At 33.8% G+C, this 26,103-nt stretch overlaps 2 protein-coding genes across 5 annotated transcripts; one reads left to right on the top strand and one right to left on the bottom strand.

Moving 5' to 3' along the window:
* The first annotated feature begins 5,581 nt into the window (after positions 1-5,581).
* Positions 5,582-11,172, top strand: IVD (isovaleryl-CoA-dehydrogenase). Its single transcript, XM_007015382.3, has 15 exons — positions 5,582-5,800; positions 5,942-6,025; positions 6,145-6,202; positions 6,369-6,493; positions 6,583-6,627; positions 7,113-7,161; positions 7,272-7,381; positions 7,915-7,991; positions 8,423-8,473; positions 8,562-8,626; positions 8,940-9,094; positions 9,189-9,229; positions 9,313-9,367; positions 10,455-10,511; positions 10,925-11,172. The coding sequence occupies exons 1-15, from the start codon at positions 5,690-5,692 to the stop codon at positions 11,069-11,071; spliced, it is 1,230 nt and encodes a 409-aa protein (XP_007015444.3). The 5' UTR covers positions 5,582-5,689; the 3' UTR covers positions 11,072-11,172.
* A 632-nt stretch (positions 11,173-11,804) lies between these two features.
* ARF4 (auxin response factor 4) lies at positions 11,805-19,444 on the bottom strand. 4 transcript variants are annotated; one of them, XM_007015379.3, is made up of 12 exons: positions 18,438-19,428; positions 18,241-18,297; positions 17,802-17,984; positions 17,618-17,702; positions 17,414-17,504; positions 16,916-17,080; positions 14,829-14,948; positions 14,636-14,711; positions 13,940-14,102; positions 13,115-13,857; positions 12,845-13,035; positions 11,805-12,129 (listed from the first exon to the last, which is right to left on the bottom strand). In XM_007015379.3, the coding sequence occupies exons 1-12, from the start codon at positions 18,780-18,782 to the stop codon at positions 11,946-11,948; spliced, it is 2,403 nt and encodes an 800-aa protein (XP_007015441.3). In that variant the 5' UTR covers positions 18,783-19,428; the 3' UTR covers positions 11,805-11,945. The 4 variants fall into 4 exon arrangements, with proteins under 4 accessions (XP_007015441.3, XP_088666330.1, XP_017982903.2 ...); XM_088810204.1 differs by lacking the exon at positions 11,805-12,129 and having other exon boundaries at positions 12,851-13,035; positions 13,135-13,857; positions 18,438-19,441; XM_018127414.2 differs by lacking the exon at positions 11,805-12,129 and having other exon boundaries at positions 12,920-13,059; positions 18,438-19,442.
* Between the last annotated feature and the right edge of the window lie 6,659 nt (positions 19,445-26,103).

Genomic DNA, 26,103 nt, shown 5'->3' with positions numbered 1-26,103 from the left:
CATATGGAACTATTCCATATCAAATTTGCACAAATTTTTGATGCAAATTGATTGATCAAATCACCTCAAAGCCGTGATTTTTTACTGTTGTTGCTATCAATGGTGTAGTTATAGTTCTACGCTTTAAAGTAGGTCCAAATCATGGAATTTAATCTCTAATTTTTTTTTCATGGTCAGCTAACATATGGATTCTTTTCATATTAATTTTTCATAATTTTTGGACAGAAATAAGCTACCCAAAAAATTCAAAAACTGTGACCTATGTCTGTTGGACACAATCACGTTTTCAATTGCTTGGGTGGCATTGACAATTCCAAAATCCTAGGGATCAAATCCCTTGATTTTTGAGCTTCAAATTTGGCAATATTTAAACTCTTTCTTTTTTTTTTTTTTATAATTGAGGGAGAAGGGATTCAAACCCTACTCTTTAGGCAGGGGGATCATGCACCAACCAATGAGTCAAATGCTCGGGTGCAATATTTATACTCCTTTAAAAACTTAAAATTTTAGCAAATAAGTGCAACTAATTGCATAAATTTAGACTCCTTTTAAGTTGTCAAAATTTGTCAAAATCATGGCCTGAAACAGCTAATTGCACAAATTTAGACTCCTTTTAAGTTGCCAAAATTTCTCAAACGTGGCCTGAAATAAGTGATAGCAGCAGCGATTTCAGCCATGATTTTGTGGCTATTGCACCACCATTCACCTTTAGCCGACAATCTCTCTTGGAACTATTCCAAAGTATATTACTTCCATGATTTTTCCATATTTTTCAAAGCCATTATATACATTTTTAATACTGAAAATCAAACCACAACAATTGTTGGACAGAGTCAAAATTTTCCCTTTAAACAACACTAAAACATCATGAACTTGAATATGATTTTGCAAATTTAATTTGTGCATCTTATGCACTTCTTAATCTAGCCAAATCAAGACACTAAAACTTAGATTAGTATATCCAAAATTAAGATTTAAAATTTGCTAATTAAATCTATCCAGAAAAATTGAAACAACTCCAAAATCGATTTTAAAAATTTTAAATCCTTACCAGCTTAAACCCAAACACCTAATATCAAATATAAACATTGAATCAACAACAATGAGACATCGTTTGTATTAAAATGAGCCAAAGAAGGCTTTGATACCATTACTGGAATGGCAGTGAAAGACAAAAAACTTAAACGTATCATACTATATTGTCACCAATGGATTACCTTGGTGGTTTTAATACAAACAAAATTTAGGAGGAGTAATAAAAAATATTACCTAGCCAAGTGATGTTGTAATCACGATGACAAATCCTCTCAATTGAGAGAAGATACGACACTATTTTTGTTTCTACTCAAGCTCATATACACCACAAAAAGAGGAAGAACTCAAGCCACCCAAGCGTTTGGCCTCCAATGGTATCCACACAGTTGCCCTTGAACTTATAGTAGGTTAACAGCTTTTAACTACTCTCTGTGTTAATAGAATGTACAACAATTGTACTTTTTTTTCACACACAATATAAGCCGGATCATTCTAGAGAAATTCATCACAAGAATTTTCTCTCAAACACAAAAGGCGGTTAGAGAATTTTTGGTTTTAACAATTAGGGTTTCATAGTCATATGTGAGAAGTAGTTAAAGGTGGTATTTATACTTAGATTCAACAACTCCCATAATTGCAACTAAAGGTCCAATATTATAACCCATTATAATATTAACTCAACACTTAATTAAACCATTTTAATTTAGCCCTTGAAAATTAAAATGAAATTAATTTTCTTTTATCATGTTTGCAATTAAGGTTCTAAAATTATAACTATTTATAATATTGACCTTACACTTAATTAAACTATTTTAATTAAGTCTTTAGAAGTTCAAACTTAGAGTTTGATTTAAGTCTAACTTAAATTATCATACTCCCAATTTAATTCATTGTACAACTTTTGTGTGTGACCCATTAGATTCTTAACAAGTTGGCAATGGAATTAAATTGTAATATTAATCGATTAATTTAATTCCATAGACTAAGATTGACATTTAGCAATACATCATGGCCACTTAATTATTATAAGAGTCAAAGGATTCTTTGATAACCTTTCAATGTACAGTCTATCAATGTAATTTATTTCTTCATCATATATTTCGGAGATGATAAGAGCATGGTGCAGTGTCTACCCTTAATGACTTCCATAGTCGTTCCTACAGCTAGATCATTAGCTTTATAAAAAGTTATGAAACTCTTTTCATATTCTCCAAGTCATCTTGGCCAAGGATTTCAATAAACTAATGTCAACCAATAATTGAGAGTATATGTCTCCTTGAATCACTTGGAGGTAATGATTCTTATCTTAACCACTCATTTGCTTTTACATGCTCTATGCTATACCTAAAAGCATTCTGTTTTAGCATCCTTGGTTAGGCATCCGTAAAGATAAAATCAAAGTATAACACTTCACATATAAGATAACCTAGTGTCTCAAGTTTAGGGAGTTTTTACACAATTGACACATGTTACTAAATGCACTTCTCATGGCAGGCATGTTTAGTGAATTTGCTCTCCTAAGCAAGCACCAACATTCTGGTTCCAAATATCTTTATACTTCAACCTATAAAATCGGTTGTTTACTTCACAAGTAAGAAATATAGAATGTATCAGTCTCTAAGCATCATTGATGTCTAGTTTCAATGATATATCGACCAAGAATATTTAGAAATTATGTTTCAATGTATGGAGATCTCATAACTGCAGCCCATCACAATTCTTTTGCAAGACATATTAATTTCATTGATTTCATCTAATTAGACTTATAACCCATCATAACTAGTGTCTTATTGATGAAGGAAAACCTCTAATAATTCAACATGAATGATATTATTACACGATTAGAATCAAGCTTTAATCAATCCTAATTGGCTGTAAGACTCATCCCAGTATAAAAATTTATTTGAATTTTTTTAAAATATTATGTCAAAATTAAACATAAAAGAAATAGTTTTGAGCATAGTACTTTTGATTACAATTCTCTCTAAGAAAAAACAAAAAGAAAATTAAACAATTAAGAAATACAAAATAATAACAAGAGTGATTCGAATTTGTTCAAACAATTCCCTAATAAATAAAGTAATGTGACTTGTTCGCTATAGTTGGACAATTAGACAATTGAATAGTCAAGGGCTTTTAACATTTATTTGGTAACAATAAGTTTTTTTTTTTTAATTTTATGTTTACATTTGTGTATATTGTGTTATAACAATTTTATTTTTTAATAGAACTATTAAAAATGAGGATAATTACATTTCATAAATTGAAAAAATAAGATAAATTGAAAAGTCTTGAAATAACTTAATTTAAGAATAATGGCCTAACGGGAAATGTATAATGGATTAAATTAGCAAGTTTTAATAGAACTATTATGAGTGACGGTAAGGTAACATAGTCATTTGGGGCTATAGTGGTAATTCTAAAGGTTAAAATTATAAAAAGGGCTAATGCCTAATTCCCATTCACTTTTCCTAGCCATTTGTCACTCACACATTGACAATTTATGTTAAGGGATTATAATCCTGTTGTGTTAAAAGAAAGAGTAAAATATTTCATTTTTTTAAATGGATACTCTAATCCAAAAATACAAATAATGTTAACAGAGATTAGAAAAAAGTTAAAATAATTTTTCTTTCTTTATTAATTTTACAAAATATTATTATATTTTTAAAAAAAATTAAAAAAAAGAGTATCGAACTCCCCAAGAAAGGGGAGCATTGGCCAATGCTCCCAAAGGAGGGAAGCACCTTAGGAGCATCGATTTGGAGCTCCCCTTAGGGAGCTTGATCGAGGCTTATATAATAGTAATTTTAAAAATTAATCAAAGATAAAATTATCTTTTTACCTTTACCACTTCATTAAATTGATGAAAACGTTAACGGTTGACTAACGATTTGATTTAAATGTCCAACGAAAAATATTTTTTTAGGGCAACGTGTCCATTTTGAAAACTAATAGACTTTCATGTAATTTTGATCAAAACTTAGAGAGGTAAAAATATTTTATCCTAAAATAAACTATTAACACGTTCAAATACAATTGATTTATTTAGGTACATATGATTAATTTATTAAATGTGAATAATAAAATATTTTAAATATTAATAAAACAATTAATGGATTTAAATGTTTTAAACATAATATTAATGTAAAATAATTTATCAATATAATTAATTAAACGTAGTATATTAACATGTCATATAGGCATTCAACATGTCAACTCTCATAAAACATAAATATTTTCATATCATAATAAAGGAACACAATTATATAAAATTCAAATTTGTTTAATACTCTCTCTCTAATGAAACAAAGATTTTATATAGATAATTGAATTTAGGTATAGATTTATAAATTTAAGTCTCATTTAAAAAATTATTCTCTTTGTTTATTTTGAAAGAAAGAAAATTTGATTTTAATTTTTTAAATAAGAAAATATATATTTATTATTGAATCAAGTATTTAAATGTTGGATTTTATGATTTAGTATTAAAATTGAAACAATATATTAAAACTTAGAACAATTTTTAGAATCTCAAACTAGGTTTACACCACTAATCCAATACCAAGTATGAATTATTTATTTATTTATGAATTAACAATGAACTCTACATTCGATCTATATATGTTCTTAATTACCAATAAAACACACCTCTTTAAACAAAATGTAAGTGGCAAGGATTAAGATATATCCACTGATGAAGTCAAATATAGATAGCGTTAAAGGTGAGTAAAATTGAACCGGATCAATAACTTAATTGAACTGAATATACTTTGAGTAAAATGGTTTGATCCAATTAATCCTTTGAGTTTATTAGTCCACAAAGTTTGATAAAATTTGATTATTTAATTGGTTCGTAATTTTAAATTTTTTAGGCCAAACTAATTTATATATAATATTTTATATATTATTTTTAAAATTATATAAAAAATATATTTTTATTATTAGTTTTTATTTCATATTTTATTATTATAAATTAAATTTATAAATTTTAATATTATAATTTACAAAAAAAAAAAATTTAATATTTTTATATAAATTCAAATCGATCGAACTAATTTGATATTTATCGGCTACATCTTCTTTTATATTTTATGATTGATAATTTTAATTATTTTTTCAAAAATATTTAATTTATTTAATTTTTAAATATGACAAATGAAACTGACAAAATTACCCAATTGCGAACCCCTAGATAGCGTAACGTAGAGGTATACGTCTTATCAAATGGATCCAAAGGACAAGCAAAATTAGTCCTCTGTCCTTATCTAGACCAACGTGGGATTCCAAACTCTTGCACCCCAAAACTTCAAAATGATAGAATGATTAATAAAAAATAACATAAAAAGGATAAACCTCGACAACTCAACTACTTACTGCTTAGTCAGGCACCTATTAACTCAGCCCACACTTAGCCAGCTCATGAATCAACGACCGGGACACTGTCTCCCACCAATAGAAAATCACCACGCGTCAGTCGACAAAACAAGTACCAGAATTTCTCTAGCATTTGACTGAGTGTAGTAATCCTATAACTAGGAAACGAGCCATATGGCTGGCCTTCTTCATCTTCTTCTCATTTCTTTCTCTGTATTTAAATTATAATAGAACAGAGAAGAGCAGGCAAAGCGAAAAGGAAAAAGAGTGCAAAAGGATGCAGAGGATATCGGCAGCAAGGTCTTTATGTGGCAAAATTTTGAGAAAAGAGAGACAACGCGCTTTCTTTTCCTCAACTTCCTTGCTCTTCGACGACACTCAGTTACAGGTCTCTCTTTTCTATTTCTCAATGTTTTTCCAAAAATTAAAAAAAAAAAGCGATTTTATGTTTGACATATTGTTGGATTTCATCTCCAGTTTTTGATCTTACGTTTTCTTTAATTTCCTTTTTGTATGGTAATGGTGACAGTTTAAAGAAAGTGTTAGGCAATTTGCACAAGAAAATATTGCCCCTCATGCTTCCAAAATAGACCAATCTAATTCTTTCCCCAAGGTTCGCATTCAACTTGCCTTTCTTCTTTTTCGTTCCCTTTCCTTTTTGCTTTGGATTTGCTACTTTTTCTTTCTTTGCGTTTCATTTCTTTGAATATAGTTTGCTTCTCCATTCTCCAGGACGTTAATTTATGGAAACTCATGGGAGATTTTAATCTCCATGGAATAACTGCCCCAGGTAAAAACTTATCACTTTTTCCGATCAAAGGATGACCAAAGAACTGTGAAATGAAATGAATTCCCTATTAGTTTTTTGAATTCATTTATTCTAAACTCATTTTGCTTAGGCCTGGAACTTTAGTTTATTTGTTTTCCTGAAAATTGTATTTGTGATTCTCTTGTAGAGGAATATGGGGGACTTGGTCTTGGTTACTTGTATCATTGCATAGCATTGGAAGAAATAAGCCGAGCTTCGGGCTCTGTTGGTCTTTCTTTTGGTGCTCATTCTAATCTATGCATCAATCAGTTGGTAAACCAAATAACTAACTCTATGTTGTTCTAGTTACATCTACTGTCTTCTAAGAGGGTCATAAAGTGGTTTTTTTTATGGTTTTGTAGGTGAGGAATGGAAGCCCTGCGCAGAAAGAGAAGTACTTGCCGAAGGTTCTATTTCTAGTGTTTCATTTTCATTAATTTCCAACTCAGTGTCTTATTGCCGATATGTTCTATCCAAAGACTAGTTTTTTGTGCGTTTGTAGAACACTAGTGTTCATTGATCATCGTGCTATGTTGTGCAGTATTTTCTGGCAAATGTATTGCTATAATCAGAATTGCCTGTGGGATTTTTTATATTGCTTTATGGTCAAACTGGAGTTTCTTATAAGTAGGACTTGTTTTCAATGTGTTAGTATTTGTTAACTGTTAGTTTCCTTTTTCCCTCCTCAATTGCATTTTTACATTTATTAGAATATTTTGATATTGTGATCCCTTTCTCTCTGGCTTCCCTCCGATACTCTGTGTACCAATGTAATCTTCTCTCTTTGATTTTGATTAGGATGGTATTGTAAGTCGGTCCCCTGCCCCTTGTATTATTCTTCATTTTGGATTCTATCTCCTTTATGACATACCCACCATCTCTCTTTTTATAGCTCATCAGTGGAGAGCATGTAGGCGCTCTTGCAATGAGTGAACCCAATTGTAACTTACTAGAACCTTTCTTAAGCTTATGCCTTACAATTCTAAACATTGCTCAAGCTGCACAGCTCTTGATCATTTGATCTGGCTAATCTTTTTTGCATTCTCTGCAGCTGGCTCTGATGTTGTTAGCATGAAGTGCAAAGCTGATCGAGTTGATGGGGGCTATGTTCTCAATGGGAACAAGATGTGGTGCACTAATGGTCCAGTTGCTCAAACATTGGTATTTCTATTGAGAATATATTTACATTGTTAGGCATGGCTATGGTTAATTTTCTGTATGCTGCTGTTACTTGATTAATTTTGCTAAATATAATTGCTTCAAGAATGTGTAATTCTCTTTTAACCCTCATTAAACTAAAGTAAAAAGCTATATACTGTACTCTATGGATACAACAACAAAGACTGCCAGAATTGGCTTTGTACTAGAAACAATTCTGTTGATGAATGCTTTGTCTGTGTCTTTTTGTTTCTACCAAGTTCCAACTCTTACCCACCATTGAGCTAAAGGTAAGAGTTTCTGAATATGCTTACATTTTCTTCGTCTTTTCCCCCCTTCCCCCTTCTGACATGAATAAGTGGTAAACTCCCTTTCTAGAGTGTCTGATTGTAAAAGCTATGTCTCATGCGGATAGAGTTATTGTCTCTGCTTTCAGCATACAACTGTTCTTCTGCATTGATTCTTGTGTTTTTTTTTTTTTTTTTTTTTTGAAAGGCATCAATTCTCGTGTTATACTGATTCATCAAATTTTTCAGGTTGTTTATGCAAAAACAGATGTCACAGCTGGCTCAAAAGGAATCACAGCATTTATTATCGAGAAGGGAATGCCTGGGTACTTGCATCAGAGCTATCTCATTATCTTCTATTTTAAAAAATGGGAAAGTCAAACCATTTGTCTATTATAACACTTGTACATTTGGGGTGATAGCCCATTCATTAAGCTGTCTTGCTTTTGGATGTTGTACATGGAACACTAACAATTAGGCTGTAGAGAGTAGAGACCTCAGCACCCTTTACTAAATGGCCAATTGCTTGCCTGGGTTGCTTTTAAGTACATCAAGGCAGAAATCAATATACTCTTTATTTGTTCAAATAATTTTGTTTCCCCAAAGAAAATGGAGGTATTACCTCCAACATATATGCTCCTTTCCTAAAATATCTTCTTTAAAGATAAAGAAAGACCTGCATCTAGGACAGGAATATAATAGCAAAATTAGAAATTAGATTTATTCATTAATCTTTTGATATTTTGATAATACGCAGATTCAGTACTGCTCAGAAATTAGACAAACTTGGGATGCGAGGAAGTGATACGTATGTCTGCTCTGCTGTAAATGAAGTCATATATTTTGAAGTCCATTTCTGCTCTCTTTCATTCTAATAATGGTGATGGTCTGAGCAGATGTGAGCTTGTCTTTGAGAATTGCTTTGTTCCAGAAGAAAATGTTCTCGGAAAAGAAGGAAAAGGTTTTGCCTCTAAAAGCTTTTCCCTCCTCTTCAGGTTATAGGAAGGAAATATTGAGTGATAGCACAGCTGCCTAATCAGATGATGTCATGGGATTTTGAACATGATCCATCTGCTCTACTTTTTGAAGAAAATCTGCTTTAGAAGCAAAGAGTATTTAAAATGAAAAAAAAACTGCTAGAGGAGGCTGACTGTATACTCTTGATTATGCAAGTGCTATGCAAAGTTGTTTGCTTTTATGTTTCTGCATTGGTAGTGAGGAATTATAACTTTTGCTTGTATTATGTTGTAATTGATGGTTTTGGCTTGTTGCAGGGGTTTATGTATTAATGTCAGGACTAGATTTGGAGAGACTTGTTTTGGCGGCTGGGCCCCTTGGTATAATGCAGGCATGTCTTGATGTTGTTCTTCCTTACATACGAGAGAGGGTACAGTTTGGCCGCCCAATTGGGGAATTTCAGTTTATACAGGTTTGTAATTATTGTTAGCAGAAGCTATCTTGATAATGTCCTGTGGATGCTTGTCTTGAAATCTTAGATTAATGTTCTTATCCTGCTATTACAGGGTAAAGTTGCTGACATGTATACGTCTCTACAATCATCAAGGTATAGCAATGTGATGTATAAATACTAGAGTCTTTCTGAATTTACTTTTCATATGGCAGAAGTTGTTAACTTTCATTTTTCAGGTCCTACGTGTATTCTGTTGCAAGGGACTGCGACAATGGAAGAGTTGACCCTAAGGTTTAATTCCTTTTCTTTTCCCATTCTCCCGATTCCTGATCTGAAAAATTGTATGTACCTATTCTTGTATGAAAGTTGATAAGTTCTTCCAATCTGGTCCTTATGTGCAATATTGCAAGGTCCATTATAGAGTGTTATCATCAAATTGTTTTTTAATAAAATGCAGCCCTTAATAGAGGTTCTTTTTTTTTTTGGGGGGGGGGGTGGGGTGGGGGGGGTTGCTGGTGGTGGGTGATTGCCTACACATTTTTCTTGGCTATTCGCAATTACTATGAATTCTTACTACATTCAACTTGCTTAAATTTAATCTCTTTTATTTTCCCCCTCTCCAATAAAAAGGTATTGCAAATGCTATCTGCTGCGCAACCAGATAATATGGAGTTCCCTCTCTCTCTCTCTCTCTCTCTCTCGCTTTTAAATTAAATTTTCACTTGTTTGACAACAGTGAGCATGCTCTATTTGACGCTTGCCAAACGCAGCATTGTGAAAGCTTCATGTAATGTGCCAGACTTTCATGTAGCCAGTATTTGTTTTCTGCATTGCTCACACGCACATGAATATATCTCATATAATTAACGACTGCTGTAATGACAAAACATGGTAGTCACAATTGCAGGCCCTTAATAGATCAGATGAACAGCTTAGTATAATGTTCCATATGGTTTGTTCATCTGTTGCATGGACACCTGTTTGTGCAATATATCTAATTCACGCATCTAGCTTAAGGCATGCTGTTCAAGTGTGTATAAATGCTACAAAGCCGGTTCATAATGGTTTTAACTTGCTCAAATTCAACAAGGTTTTTTGAGTAGATGCCATGGGAAGACTGTGTCTTGTAATTTTCTTTCCTTCCCATTTTGTTTATCCAATCACCTTCTTGTTTATGTTACTTAAATCAATATGTGGAAACACCTTTAATTTGCAACACATTTCTTTTTGCTTTTGATGTTCAATTTTTGTTATCTTGAATTCTTTTGATGATAGATCACTTCATGGAATTTAAATTAGAGAGATTTATGTTCTCATTGAGCGGTATAGCACACTAGAAATCAGGCATGCAATAACTTTTCTGGATGCAAAATTTCAGGACTGTGCTGGAGTTATACTTTGGGCAGCTGAAAGAGCCACTCAAGTTGCTTTGCAGGTGAAGGATTTATTTATTTTTATTCACATTTTTCATTTTATATTGTTTATGCAATAATGCAACTAATAAGTGAAGTTCTAGTATTAAGACATGCAGACTAAAAGCTGACCGCATGCTTAAAATGATAATAACATATTGATCTGCGAAAGGTATATAAACATGTGAACTCCGTAAAGACTGAAGGGTGGTTGCAGTTTGCCTCTTCGGCTCTCCATTCATGTATCATAGAGCACATGAGTATCTAGTTAACTGGTATTTTGCTAATTCAGCCTAGACCTTTTTCACACTCGCTCTTTCTGAAAGTGTCAAACTGATACATGGAGGTCATGAGTATATTCTGTAGTTTTGTGATCTGATTAATGCTATTAATGTATTATCAAATCATTTGTTTGTGTTCATGTTCGACTTTTCAGGCGATACAATGTCTAGGGGGTAATGGATATGTAAATGAGTACACGACGGGCCGTCTGCTTCGAGATGCCAAGCTATATGAAATTGGGGCAGGAACTAGCGAAATCAGAAGAATGGTCATTGGTCGTGAGCTTTTTAAGCAGCAGTAAACTAAGAGAGTATGAAAACTGTCATTACAATACTAAAGATTTGCTTGCTTGTAGACACTACAGAAAACAAATCATAATAATAATATTTTTTTCTCATAAAACAGCTTGATATAGATGTGGATTGCATTTTATGACCTTTTGTTGATGTACAGAGAACTAGGGTTCGTCGTAGATTAATATGGTTAGTCTTAAATCAATTATATCACAAAATCTATAAGCGAGAGCCCGCCATGATTGATGGTGGCAGTATGAGTAGCTTCGTCACCTGCTAGCCTCATTCATCTGTTGTGATAGTGACGAAGGGCGATGAAAAGGTCCAGCCTGGCTGGTACCCCGAGTCCGACCTTACCCTAATTAGGCTTAATTCTTTTGTTCATAAATTACGGAGGGTGGATGGGGCAGGGACAGGAAATCTTTTCAAAGAAAAAAGGTAGCAGCTTGAGAGCAGCTGCGGATAACATAACCTCCTGAGCATTGCAAGGTCCACCGGGAGATCAAACACTTGAGAATTCAGAAAACAATAAGTTTTTGCTCAGAAAAAACCGAAAACCCAATTTTGAGAGTAACCCGAAATGTAAAAGCGGTATTAATTCATGTGGATTGTTACCACATGTCAGGCATTGAAATGACCCTCTAAGAGACAGTGCATGGATCCGATTATGGTGCCACACATTGTCGATGACTCTACAAAGCACCGGGCTTGAATCACTTCAATCAAGTTCAATTGTCAAAATACCATAAGGCCAGGAAAGGCCACTTTACCTTCGGACATGTTCATTCGATAATGACAAATACATGCTAGATAGCTTCAGGGTTCAATAAGTTGTGCACACATTGCAAAACACAACACAACACTAACAACAAACACCGATCCTCATACCCTTATAACTGTTGGAGAGGAATCTGGCTGGCCCACTGAGGAAGACTTTGATGCTTCCATTATCACTGGTGCTTGCTCCAGACAGCTTTGAGTATCGTCACTGGCCATTCCTATGGTCATCTTCTCCACTTCTTCTTGGGTGTGTATGTGGATCTTGGACACCACGTCACAAAATTCACTGCAAACAGACAAAGCTCATCATATGCAAGGATATTTTAAACACACCATAAGTCCACAAGTTTCAATCAGCATTTGAAACTTTGTAAACAAGGTTTGAGCAGTTTTCCCTTCCCAATGGGGGCTGATGAACGCTATGAAGAATTACTAATTATATTGTTATAAGTTTCTTAGCCCCCTTTTCTAGTTTCCTGTCTTACTGCTTTCCAAGCATGTGTCCAACAATGCAAAATCATTCAAGAATCTTCCATTTATGATTTTAAAGAAGTTGCTTTTCTTTTTCTTACTGAGCAAGTGAATAGGGGGAAATGAGCCTCTCAAACACTCGCCTCAGTATCTTCACTGCTACTGCCCCATAAAATATGGGAGGTCAAGATAAGAGCATGCAATGAAAATGCCAAACTCTCATTTAGTCATGCCCCTTGGCTGATGCTTCTCATTCACCCTGCCTGCTAGATTTGTTGTCCCCAAGGATTAGTTTGATTCGATGATAACAAAACATTGTGGATCACTAACATGCATTTTAATTGTGCAAAGCTCAAAGGCATGATGCAATGCTCAAATGAACTGAAAAAGGGAGAAAGTATAGCAAAAAGATCTGACATCTTCAATTACTATTGATTTTAATGACAATGCCATAAAGACATTGGATATGCATAATCATTATAATGCATGCAACACACTGAACACTGGACAGCAAGGAGAGTGAAACTTACTGCCACGGGTCATCTCCAACCACCATTACATCATTCTCACTGTCAGTATACAAAACTCGCCACCCTTTATCAGTATCTCTTAAAAGGCCTTCCATACTGAATAGACGTTCTAGTTCAGTCATCAAGTCATCATATCCATTCAGTCTTGAGAGATCAATGGCTCTTCCAACCAAGCTGCCTTGCTTGTGAACCTTCACTTGGTCAAGTCAAAGTCACTATCAGAGCAATAGGAAGTAAAGTTAAATTCACTTTGACCATAAGATAACTTACCTTTGTACAACTCCTCTTACCAGAATTTTGTGAGTTCGGAGTGGGTGATTCTGCAGTCAAGGAGAACCCAAAGAGTTTACATCCAGCCACATTTCCTTTGAAGCAGTCATCCTGTTGGTTCCTCAAATTTTTCCTAAAAGCAGGACTTGCAATATTCTCTAATGGCTTATGCTCATTCAATGGATTTGGTTTTCTGACACTGTCCACAATAACCCCCGTCTTAATTGATGAAGGATTAAACGAGACATTGCCTCTTAGAAACGTAGATGTATAAGAGCTCATTGTAGGATCCTGGCCAGCTTTGTAAAAGTCACTATACGGAAAATACATATTTCGAAGCCCTTCTGATGCCAGCGGATAGCAATTGGTTTTGGGTGCTTGATGCATGTTGAAAGAATTGCAACCAAGATTGGTTTTTGCCCAAACGCCAAGGTTGAGATCAACCTTCTGTGTTAGGGATCTCAATGGGCAAATTTCTTGACCTTGCAAGACCTTTGGAAACCCATTAGATTCTGCAAAGCCCGTGTAAGTGGTGGCGCGAGCCCTTAGAAACTCACTAATATTAGTCTTTTCAATTCCTGTTGACGCAAGACTTTGATGTGCTGGAGACTGCATCTCAAAATCGAGCGGGCAGTTTACAGTATCACGTCCATACAGGGGTGATACGAAACCTACATTTTCTTGACCTTGCAAGACCTTAGAGGATCTTACTGATTCCTCAAAGTCCAAAAATCCACCCCCTCCTGAAGAAAAGAACATTTTAAAGGATGCACATATAAATCAAGTATTGCAACACTACAACCATTCTAGTGAAAAGATTCATACCTGTGATGGGGGTGTCAGGTGGAGCAGCCTGCAGACCTGTCCGCAGTTTCTTCAACCTTGGTGAAGATTGAATACTCAAGGGTGGGAGAGAGACAGAAGGATCAATTTCCCAAGGGGAAACTCTCTCTTGGTGATCACTCACAATATCTTCGTCCCACCTAACCTGTTAAATGTCATAATAAAGATCTTAAAATGTAATACAAGATCCATTTTATAGCTTCAAATTTTTCTTCTTCCATGTATCAACACGAATGCACAGATAGCCAAAAAGAAAAAACATGTGCATGTCTATGCATTTAAAGTGAAGGCCTCAATGTCTGATGATAGGAACAATTTATTTTATTTCATTTTTAAATCCTAAAATCAACCCCAAACATGAGCCAAGTTGGAAAAAAGTTTTTGGCAATGACAGCTACAGAACTCTTAAGTAAGAAGGTACAAATGTATTTTTGATCGGACAGTTGGAATAAGTGAATTTGGACACCTTCATAGTTGTTTTGTGCATCAATTACTTGCCATTCTTAAAAAAGGGTTTATCAGAGTTCCTCAGTGTTCTGCATAAAGTACATATGTACGCATGTAAACTGTTCTGATGAAGACCATATATATAAACTTGTCAAGTGTTGTGATAAAGACTAGACATGATAAACTATACAAACAAAAGCATAAGTAGACAAGCTAATATTAGGAACTCACCATTAAGCATCTCCACTTTGAGTTGGGCCATCTATAAGGATCTGAGTCCCCTATTCCTGTCACCACACCACTACACCTGCAGGAAAGTAGTAACTATATTATATTCTCAAAATAAAACTATCAACGGGTAAATGGGAAAAGAAACAAGAAGGAAGTTGATTTTAGTCATGATCTGCAATTAGTTCAACAAGACCTTCTGTCAGGCGAATCATCCATTTCAAATCTCATTTTGAATCTTGTTCCAGTGCACACTGGATTAGTGATGCCTTTAATATACTTTTGGAAGGGTACAACAAACTCTGCATGACTGGCCCTGCATTTCAGCAATTTGAACAGGCTTACCATTTCATTTCACATCAAATGCATCTGAGTAGGCATTTCAAATAGGTTTACAAGCTCGGCAACACAAAAACTGAATCATATTCCAACATGACAAAATGCATATCAAACTTTCAGAATGCGCCTGGAATGCAATTTTCTAGAGCTACTTATAATCTAAAAGTTTAATGGTAGGAGCTACTTTGCAATCAGTTTTAAAATAGCCTGAATATTTTTCAAATGTACCATTCAGGCATTCAGTTATTGCAAAGCTCCTCATACTACTTCAAGCATCAGTTTCTCTTTTGATACTTCCCATGAGCACTAAAATTTTCAACCTAATAAAGAACAATATTTGTGCACTGCTTTTAGTTCATTTTCACATTCCCAAAATCCTTCTTTATTCTAGATTTCGTTAGGTGAATCCACCAGAATTGTAGGACAAAACATAAAAGAAAATAAAATCTCCAAAGATGACCAGGGAGTTGAATGCAAGGTTTCACAAAGTTTGCATTTTGAGTATTGCTACAGTAGCGCCCCAACAAGGCTAAATCATATGAGAACAGCAATGGGAATAGAATAAAATGAAATTTAATAGAATATAATGAAATTTAAAGCAGTGCAACCTGCAGCCTTTCTTCCTAACATCTTTGGCTCGTCCCAACTGTTTTAATCCATTAATGTCAGTAATATTCTTTATAGGGAAAATGTAGTAATGACAAGTAAAACAACTCCACATTCTTTTTTTAGTATTGTCTCATTCATGAATTTATTTTGAAAGATTGCTGGAGGTGGGTAGTATTCAGAAAAGTCCAGGCTCTAACCAACTGGTAAATCAATGTATAAACTCAAAGTTCAAAGTCATCTAAGTTCTTTTTGCCTAGCCTTCAATAAATGATGTTCTTCAAGCTAAAGAGAGAAGAAAAGCTCTTATCTAGGTCTGCCTCAAGAAAATTGGCTAATAATTTCAATCTTGTTAAATGGAATAATTAGCATATATAGATGGTCACTTCTTTTGAGGTTAACATCTGATCGTGAATAGTCGCACACAGGGAAGTTCTAAAGAAATAAAGGATTTATATAGAGGAATGGACCATAATATAGTTATCTCCAACACCAACCCGCTACGATGCAATCACTGCAACTATATTGACCAATAGCAGATCCACTCAACTAATCCAGATGTACATGCTTACCAAGAAGCCATCACCAAAAGTGTCACATGAAACCATCCAAGTCAAACCTATAACTCTAATACCACCTGTTGGAGAGAAGTTGAGGGAGTGGAACAAGGCTTGATACATTATGATAAAGCACCATCTTGACCCAAATGCTTAAGCTATCTGGTCATAGGTCCATCCCTATTGTAATTCCTTTATTTCTTTGTTACTCTCTCCTGCTGTGGGACAACTCACAATTAATTATGAAACTTGAAAGCTCCTTTATGCTAGTGGCCATGGTTTTGCACCAAACAAGTTTAATTATGTTTTTCATCGAGCAGCATGTCCAATAACATATTTGTAAAGGCAGTTGCATTTCGTATATTCGCTAGGATTATGCTGGAGAACTGAAGAGACTTTATCTCTTATCTTGAATCCTGGTGTATTAGGACTTTGCTAACAATGGATCTATGCGCGTCCACTACAGTCTTGTCATGAGCTAAGGATCAAAGACAATAATGCAATTTATTACAGTTCTTAATTTTTCCCTCATAATTTATCCATAATGCTTTTTATTGCTTAGCCTTCATGCTTAGTAGAGTCGGATGCAAATTAATATAAAATATGCATGTGCTATACGCATGCTAGGACACAATTTAGCTCAAGAGGGAGATGAACCACACCAAAATTATACTACATTTTGTTTAAATCACTTACCAGCTGATTTCTTTTCTTTTTTTTCTTTTTTTTTCCTAGCCAATTACCAGCTGAGTTCTTGAAGTAAGCAGTAATAGACTCTTACCTTGGACTGTAGAAGACATGAAACATGCTCTTGGTGGATATTGCATTAGCCACTGAAGAAAGAACATTTGGATATGAATTCTGTTTTGCAAGAACTGAATCAGGAAGACCATTTCTTGGTCGTACAGCTCGTCTAATTCCCAACCTCAGCTCTCCATCTTCACCCCTACAATGTCCACACAAAAAAAGATCAGAGAACTTCAAATAACTAGGACATTGGAACACATGGCTGCATCAGAACTCTAAAACTTCCATTAAATTTCATCTGTCAATAGATATTTCTGATTCTCAAGTAGCATAAAGTATTTCAATTTATCATGCCAGTAGTATTGGAATGATGATTCTATCTTCCTTTTATAAGTTTTCTCCTTTCGACTAACTTCCAAGTATCAATACAGAATTGTGCCATCCACTTTAGGAGAAAACATATGAATTAATTAATTACTGTCGGAAGTTTTATGCATCTTTCAATTTGTTTTTTGGCAAAAACTATTCGCACCTCAGAAAGAGCACTGCATCACCAGCAACAAGATTCTTTTGACTCACAAAAATACTCCAGCCTGTTGTAAGGAGATGCCGCCTTGGTTGACCTAAAAATTAATAAACATTAAGCTTCATCAATGTTTCTTTCAATTGAAAACACATTCTGAATACTATAAGAAATATCCACTAACAGAAATGTCAAAACCTCTATCTGAATTACCCCTATATATATGTCGAAACCTCCACTCAACTCCATGCAGGTCTTTGGCAACAAGCTCTTGTGAGGGCCTTGTCTGTTTGTAATCCTGAAATTAAGGCAAACACAATTACATCTACAAAAAATACTCTAGGATCAATAAGCAGCCTGGTAAGGTACATGAGAGATTAAAAGTACAAAATCACACCAGCGGAGGAAAGCAGTCTTCGGCAGCTCTACGTGGAACAGAGAACCCTCCATGGGTGCTAGTGTCAGAAGCTGTTAGTGTCTTGCAAAACATGTGAGGGGTTGATTTTGTAGGTGATCCTCCACCTCCCTCATCCACACCTAGCTCATCCAGCTGCTTGCTCTCCAAATTAGGACCTCCCAACTGCACAAAATCCCAAATTAAAATCACCAAAACCATAAATTCGGACTGCCTCTTAGAAGGAAGAGCATGCTGACTAGAATTCATTCAAGTCACTAAAATCCTAAGAAGTTGCACTGTCGAACCCGATTCACCCATAAAACGTAATACCAAAAAGTCACAATTTTCCTTACGATTGTACAAGTAAAACACACACTCAAATATTCAAAAACCAATATAACGAGCCAATTGGCTATAGTTTCAGTTAAGAATTATATACCTCTGGCTGAGGAAGTAAAGTGACCTGTGTATAGACCTCATCATTCTCCTTATTGGCCTGAAAGGAAAAAAAAGGAGACTTCAATTTAAGCACCCAAATTTAAAGGAAAAAGGCAAAGTTATAACCTATAGGGGAAGCTAATTATAGGAAGAAGGCAAAGACAAATCAATGTAAAAGAAGAAAAATTGAGTACTTACAAGAAGCTGGACATTCACCACTTTGCAAAAGATTTGAGGAGGAAGATCAAAGGTGGCCATTTCCAAGGGAGAGAAAGGAGAGGCAGAGGAAACTTGTTCCAAGTGACCCTGAGGGAAGTAAACAACAACATTTCCCTTTTTGGGAAGTGAAGCGAGGGGACCAGCACAAGCATGCCAAAGCTCCAAATAAATGGAAGAGGAACCAGGAGGCGAAGCTGAGTTTGAAGAACATGAAGAAGATGAAGAGGACAAACAGTAAACACAAGCACTGGATTTGTCACAGTCCCCATTGCAAAGTGCAGTCTTCTCCACCTCATTCACTGCATGGTTCAGATCAATTTCCATGAACACCCCAAGTTCTATTTTTTATTTGTTAATTTTTTCTTCTCACTGCAAGTACAACCACATAACCAACTCCACCAGACAAAATAGCAGGAAAACTTCAGAAAAGAGAAGAATGAGAGTAATTAAAAAAAAGGTACGCGAGAAAGCTAAAAACTTGAGAAAAATAGGGAATGAAGTAAAATCATTGCCAAGGGATTTTTCATATTTTTTTTTCAAGGGGTACCCACAAAGCTAGAACATGAGAAGAGTAGAAGAAGATGAACAGAAAACAACAAGAAAGTCATGTTTTTGAAAGAGGATACCAAAGCCAGAATGCTAAAGGATAGAGAGTAGAAAGAAAAGGGTGTCAAATAATAACAAGAAATTCAAAGTATGATTCCTCCCCCATTTGCAGGTACTGAGAGGAGGGAGCAGGAGCAGCAGACATAGACAATTGCTTTTAGGAAGCACAGAAACAAAAGGCAAGAAAAGCCAATGTGGTGGTGGCTTTTGGCTTTTGGACTTGAAGAGAGAGAGAGAGAGAGGATACTGTGTTGGGTGGGGGGGACAAGCCAAGACAGTACAGAACCCACACTCCCCCACCCCCCCTCTCCTTCTCTCTTTCTCTCTCTTTGCTTTCTTTCTTTTAGCTGTTTCTTTCTTTTTTTGTTCTGCTTTGAGTTTTCGACTTATTTTCTTTTTTCACTGTGAGGAAGGCCTACCACCAAGACAAAAGGGGGGGTTTTCAATTCGATGCAACAAAAACCAACGTCTCTTTTCAACTTTTTTTTTTCCTGAATAAAACAATGAGATAATTTTAACAATAAATACAACCCCATTAAGTTGAAACTCTACTAGCCTTACTAATAAGATCCATTTTTGTCCAAAATTTTATTGTTTCCTTCTGTTAATGCATTCCTCGATGCTAATTAAATGATTTATTATTTGAATAATGATGAATTCTTTCAAAAATTAGAGGAAAAATATGTACACTTGTACCTTGGTATTGTACAAAAGAATAGGCCAAAAATTAAGGTGGATAAAATATGTACAGTTTCTGATTTTATTCAGTGCAGAAAATAGACATGGGCATACAGGTTCATAAATAAATAACTTAAAAGGATTAAAAATATAAAAGTAGAAAGTAAATTTAAAAAAAAATAAAAAAAGAGAGAGAGTTGTCAATGTAAGAAGGATGGGGCCAAGGGTACCTTTGGCAGCAACTATCGTGGACGTGTTGTGTTGTTAGTTGTTAGGACTCAGTGACTCAGAGAGGCAGCAGCAGTCCACTCCTTTGTATCTCTAGTCTCATCACCCTCTCTCTCTCTCTTTCTTTCCTTTTCATTCTTCTCACTGTGTCTTTGCCTTTTTGCTAGAGCGCGTGACACTTTCCTCTATTTCATTTTTCCCTTTTTTTTAAAACATCTCGAAATTATGTTTGTCCTATGTGTTTTTTTTCCTTATTTATCATTTGGATCATGAATCTAGAACAAGTAATCTTCTTTCTTTAAGATAAAAGTAGCTTTAAGTATCCGTAATTTTTAGTTAAATATTAATATTTTTTTCAGAATAATAAAATGCATAAATTTACAAAACTATTGAATTAAATGCTTTTTAACCACATTCCAAACTTGGAAACAAGTCAATATATGATATAACAAAGCAATTAAGTATATATATATATATATATTATTAAATGAGATAGAAATGATCACATTGTTCACTTGGATTGTTTAGGAGGCTAGGGTGACAGCTGAATTTAAATAAAGATATTATTACATTTTCATTTGTACCAAACAAATATAAAAAAGAAATTGAGTTGACATAATATGAATTTGCTTATATATCAATATTTTTTAATTAGTTGCTTATGTTTTAAAAGATAATTAGATTTTATTTCATAATAAGTTGTACAAAAATAACTATATATAAATTTCGAAAAAGGGGTCCTTAATTCATAAATTTTTAGTAGGTCTTTTGGTAGGAGTATTAATTGATAGTAATTTCTAGAGAAGTAATTTTTAAAAAAAAATTTAAAAAAAAAAAAACAGAAAGAAAAGAGCAATGGATATGTAAAATGCACGCGAGAAAGAGGGGAGTAAGCGAGGATTTTAGCAGAGAAAGTGATGCCATCGGATGGCCTGCGCCTTTGGCGCTGCTTCAGAGCCCCACCACATACATTCCCCTCTCTGACGCCTCGGTTTTCCCGACCCTATCAACCCTTCCGTTTCACTCTATTTACTAATTCATGCCACCAATGGAATTATTGCTTTTATATAAATAATAATGAAAGTTTTTATAAATTAATATTTGTTTTTTAATAATTATATTAATTAATTTAAATTTTAAATGCTTTTAAACAATTTTTTTATTGATTGATAGAAATACAGAATTAGTTATTTAAAAAAAAGGATAAATTAAAGCATGTAAAATGACATTTTTCCCAAAATTATTTGTCCAACTTAAATGAGAGGGGACAGAGGCAAATCTCAATGGAAAAGAAGCTACCAAAAAGCAAAGTCTACAAGTAAAAGAATAGTAACTGTTATGGGCGGTTCGAAGTGATGAAGACAGGTTAACACCTGAAACAGAAAAAAATTAATGGGAAATTAAATCTAGGGATGACAGATCAATATGCACATCGTCACAGGTATTATAGACTTTTCGTTCTTTGATTTTTCCCAGCCCAACTTTTTAATATATGCATACAGGTAAGGTAAAACTTCTTTATGAAATTATGCTTGCTTATATATACTTTTATTATATAACATATATATATATATATATAATTGCGTTGGATATGGTCACCAGTGAGCGTAAATTTTGGGATGATTATCTAATACTATATATCAAAAAAACAAAATTTCCCAACACCATGTCTACCACCTCATAGAATAACTATAACCAGTTATCTTGTTAGAGTTTGAGGGTTGTGTTGGGTTTGAATCACATCATAGGCTGGATTGATTAGTTAAATAAAAGTAGTCTTTTTTCACATCTTAATGGAGTTTTTTTATGTATCAAGCTTTAAATAAGTTCATAAATGAAATATTAATTAAACTACCAGGATACATAAATGAGTGGAGCTCACCTAATGTTTATGCTTAGCTTATACATTAATGAGTTTTATGATCCTATTTAAATATCTTTCATTTAACTTATATAAATTAACACATAAAAAAATATTATAATACTCTTTATTGTAAAAGAAAAAAGAAATAATTGCGTAAAGTTGTTTGGTACACAATTTTGCGGCAATTGAAACAATTTGTTTGTCAAGCCATTGAATGCTTTGTGTAAATGCTGACACTATAATTATTTAAACTTTTAAGAGCCCGATATATGATTAAGTGACAAAAATGAGTTACCTCGCCTCTTAACGCATTTAGGTAGGCAGGCAGGAATGGGAATTTTTTTTTTCTATTTTCTTAATAAATGCAAAAGAACGTGGACGGAGGACAAGAAAGAAATGGACAACACTGTTTTTTGGCTGTCCGTGTTGGTGTTTGGGTTCGGCTTATGCAAGAGTGTGGTAGACATCTGGCCAGTACTTCCTCTCATTGTCCACCCTTGTAGGGTCCTTGGTATTGGTTGCCAAATAACGTTAAATGAAAATGAAATACCATGATGCTTTTAGTTAGGTAAGTAAAACTCCAAGGATAAAATAATTATAACGCTCGATTAATTTCACTCATTGTTATCTTGACTGACTAAATTCCTTTTTTGGGTCCAGGAAAACGGGACAATAGCTTGTAGTGAACAGTCCGTTTTGAATAATTTAATGAAGGGGAAATATAATTAATGAAATAATTATAATAAAAGCAATCATAAAATGAGTGAATGGTAAAATCCGTATTATCTCTAATATTATTAAAATACAAAAAAGAGGGTGGTTCCACACGGCTCCAGAAAGCACGTGGGGATTGCATGTTATGGCTTTTAATCACAAAAGCAAGTTGGCTATGGGATACTGAGATGTCACACCAACATTTGTGGCTAAAATATGAAAGGGATAAGAGACAGACTTTATTAAAGGCGGTTGTGTCTTGTTTTATATATAACTTGAATCCTTATATATACATATATATCTATATATGTAAATATTAGAACATTAAAAGTATTAATTATTTATTATGTATTTGTTTGATTTATAAAAGTAGTTATTATTTTAAATCAGAAAATAAAAAATTCTTAGTTAAGATTAGATCTTTTTTTTGTACTTTTTTATTATTTGTAGCGGCTCTCAATAAACAAATATAGTTAGTTAGAAGGAAAGAGGGGACCATTATACACACACACACACACACACACACATATATATATATATATATAATAATTGAGCTCCCATGCTTCATTTTCACAATAGGATTAAATTATCAATCTGTTTTATTAAATCAAAATTATCGATTAATAGAAACCCATATAATAAAAAATTCTAACATTCTCCCACTTGGATGATATTAATTGAAGTTTATTTTTGACTTTAAGGAAATACTTTAGAAAACAAGATTTTAGACTAATTGATTTAAATTTGATGTAGCCACAATTTAAAAATATTTAGCCTTTAGAGACAACGTCCTAATGATTTTATCCAACAGAAACATCTAATACTGAATTATGGTAGTCCTTATGTCACTTATTGACATAAGACCAATCCATATTTACAATTACCAGTGACCAAATCGACAATGGATCTCAGTGTGGCTGTGTAGCAAAAAAATAACACCTAAATGTGATTTCAATGTGTTATTTCATTGTCGATCCTCTTGTTGATTTCTTTAAATTTGGTGAGAAATCTATTCAGCATTAACAACATGCCTGTATGTCTCCCATTTATCCTCAAGGTTCCTTGCTGGTATCATTCATGAGACATACCAGTAAAATCACTCTTAATATAGACATCAATCTTAAGATTTCATAAAGCATAAATGCAAAATAGTAATTAGATGTACATGTACAAATAATGTCAAATAACAGCATGGATTATCAATTAACAATGATCATCAAATAATATAACATCAAACATCTCATGAATGTTTAGAAACAAATAAAAAGTGTCTCAGCACAACTAAATGTAAACTATAATGTGAGAGTTATATAAATAACATACTCCTACTAACCAAGTACATCTAAAGACCCCAAAATACCCATGCTTTTGACATGTCTGCTAAAAACTGTAGGTCTTAACCCTTTAGTCAAAGGATCAACCAACATATTGTCAATGTTTATGTGCTCAACAATAATGTCACCATTTTAACAAAATCCCTGACTTTTAAATATTTTATGTCCAAATGTTTAGACCCACTAATGATGTTATTGTTTTTAGTGAACAACACAGCAAACCTATTATCACAATAAATTTTAAGAGGTTTAGAGATAGAGTCAACAACACATAGCCTAGAAATAAGATTTTTAAGCCAAATAGCTTGCGTGGCAGCCTAATAACAAGCAACAAACTCAGCTTGCATAGAAAAGGAAGCAAAAAACGTTTGCTTAACATTCTTTCAAGAAACAACTCCTCCAGCCAACATAAAAATATCCCTTGAGGTGGACTTCATATCATTTTGACAACCTGTGAAGTTAGAATCTGTATAACCAACAATCTCAAGGTTATCCACCTTTTTGTACACCAACAAATAATCCTTAGTGTTTTGCAAGTATTTCATCACTTTCTTACCAGCAACCCATTGATCCAAGCTAGGATTAGTAACATATCTGCCAAGAAACCCCATTGCAAAAATTATGTCTAGCCTTGTGCAAACTTGTGCATACATAAGGCTTCCAATTGCACTAGAATAGGGTATTATTTTCATAAATTCTCTCTCTAGGTTATTTTTCGGACATTGACTAAGCTTAAACTTATCACCTTTCACAATAAGTGCATCCCCAGCCTTGCAATTTTGCATGTTGAATTTGTTGAGCACATAATAAATGTATGCCCTTTATGAAAGCCCCAATAAATTTCGAGACCTATCTCTGCATATCTCAATCCCAAGTATAAATGAGCCATCACCAAGATCTTTCATGTCAAAAGTTTTGGACAATGACTACTTAGTTTCATGCAACAATTCAACATTATTACTGGCTAGCAAGATATCATCCACATATAACACAAGAAAAAATGAACTTACTCCTATTGATCTTAAGGTATATGCATTGATCAACCCTATTTTTCTCAAAATCCATGGAAGTAACTATATCATCAAACTTTAAATACCATTGTCTATAAGCTTGCTTCAGATTATAAATGGACTTCTTAAGTCTACATACCAAATTTTCACTCCTTAATTCCTAAAATCCCTCAAGTTGAACATATAAACCTTCTTTTTAAGGTTACCATTCAAAAAGGTTGTCTTCACATCTATTTGATGAAGTTCTAAATTAAAATATGCTATAAGGCCATGATGATTCTAAAAGAATCCTTAAAAGACATTAGTGAAAAAATCTCATTATAATCCATTCCCTGTAAATCCCTTTGCTACAAACCTAGCCTTAAACCTCTCAAGTATCTCTTTAGAATCTTTTTTGATCTTATACACCTATTTGCAACCAATTAGCCTACATCTTTTTGGAAGTTCAACTAGCTCCAAACATCATTCTAAGCCATAGAACTTATCTCATCTTTTATTGCATCCATCCACATAGTAGACTGAGGATTATTAATGGCATCACTAAAAGTCACAGGATCTGCCACATGATTGATATCATAATCACTCTCTCTAAGAAAAAACATGTAATCATTAGGAATGGCAAACTTTTTTTGCCTAAAAGATTCCTCAAGGGCACTTTAACCTCATTTTCCTGAACAGGATGAACATCAATAGGAGTAACAACAGGGTCTTGAGGAGGAAGATTTACATCATGTTGCCTAAGATCCCCTCTCTCAATTGCCACAGGTACTACATTACCTTGTGAAGTTAGTAGACGAATGATTACATGTTTTATAAGCTCATTACCATCAACAACTTCAATTATGGTCTTATCAGCAACATCCAACTCTAGAAATTTTGCCAATTATGATTTTACAACTTTAGTTCCACTTGTAGAGTAACAGAACCTATATCCTTTAGAATGGTTTAGGTAACCTATGAAATAGCAACGAGTAGTTCTAAATTTAGTCTTTCATTCGGAAGGATTATAAATTCCAACTTCTGCAAAACATCCCCAAACTTGAAAATGGTTTAAACTGGATTTTTTATCGATTTACAACTCAAAAAGTGTTATAGGAATAGACTTACTCGACACTCTATTAAGAATGTACAAAGTAGTTTTAATGGTTTCACCATAAAGGGACTTGGGATGGTTAGTTTTACTCATCACACTTTTCATCATTTCCTTACAA

This window comes from Theobroma cacao, chromosome 9 (genome assembly GCF_053813885.1).
Source record: "Theobroma cacao isolate CCN51 chromosome 9, ASM5381388v1, whole genome shotgun sequence".
NCBI classification, from domain to species: domain Eukaryota; kingdom Viridiplantae; phylum Streptophyta; class Magnoliopsida; order Malvales; family Malvaceae; genus Theobroma; species Theobroma cacao.
Note: the sequence above shows the minus strand (reverse complement) of the source record. Positions and strands in the feature narration are given on the sequence as shown.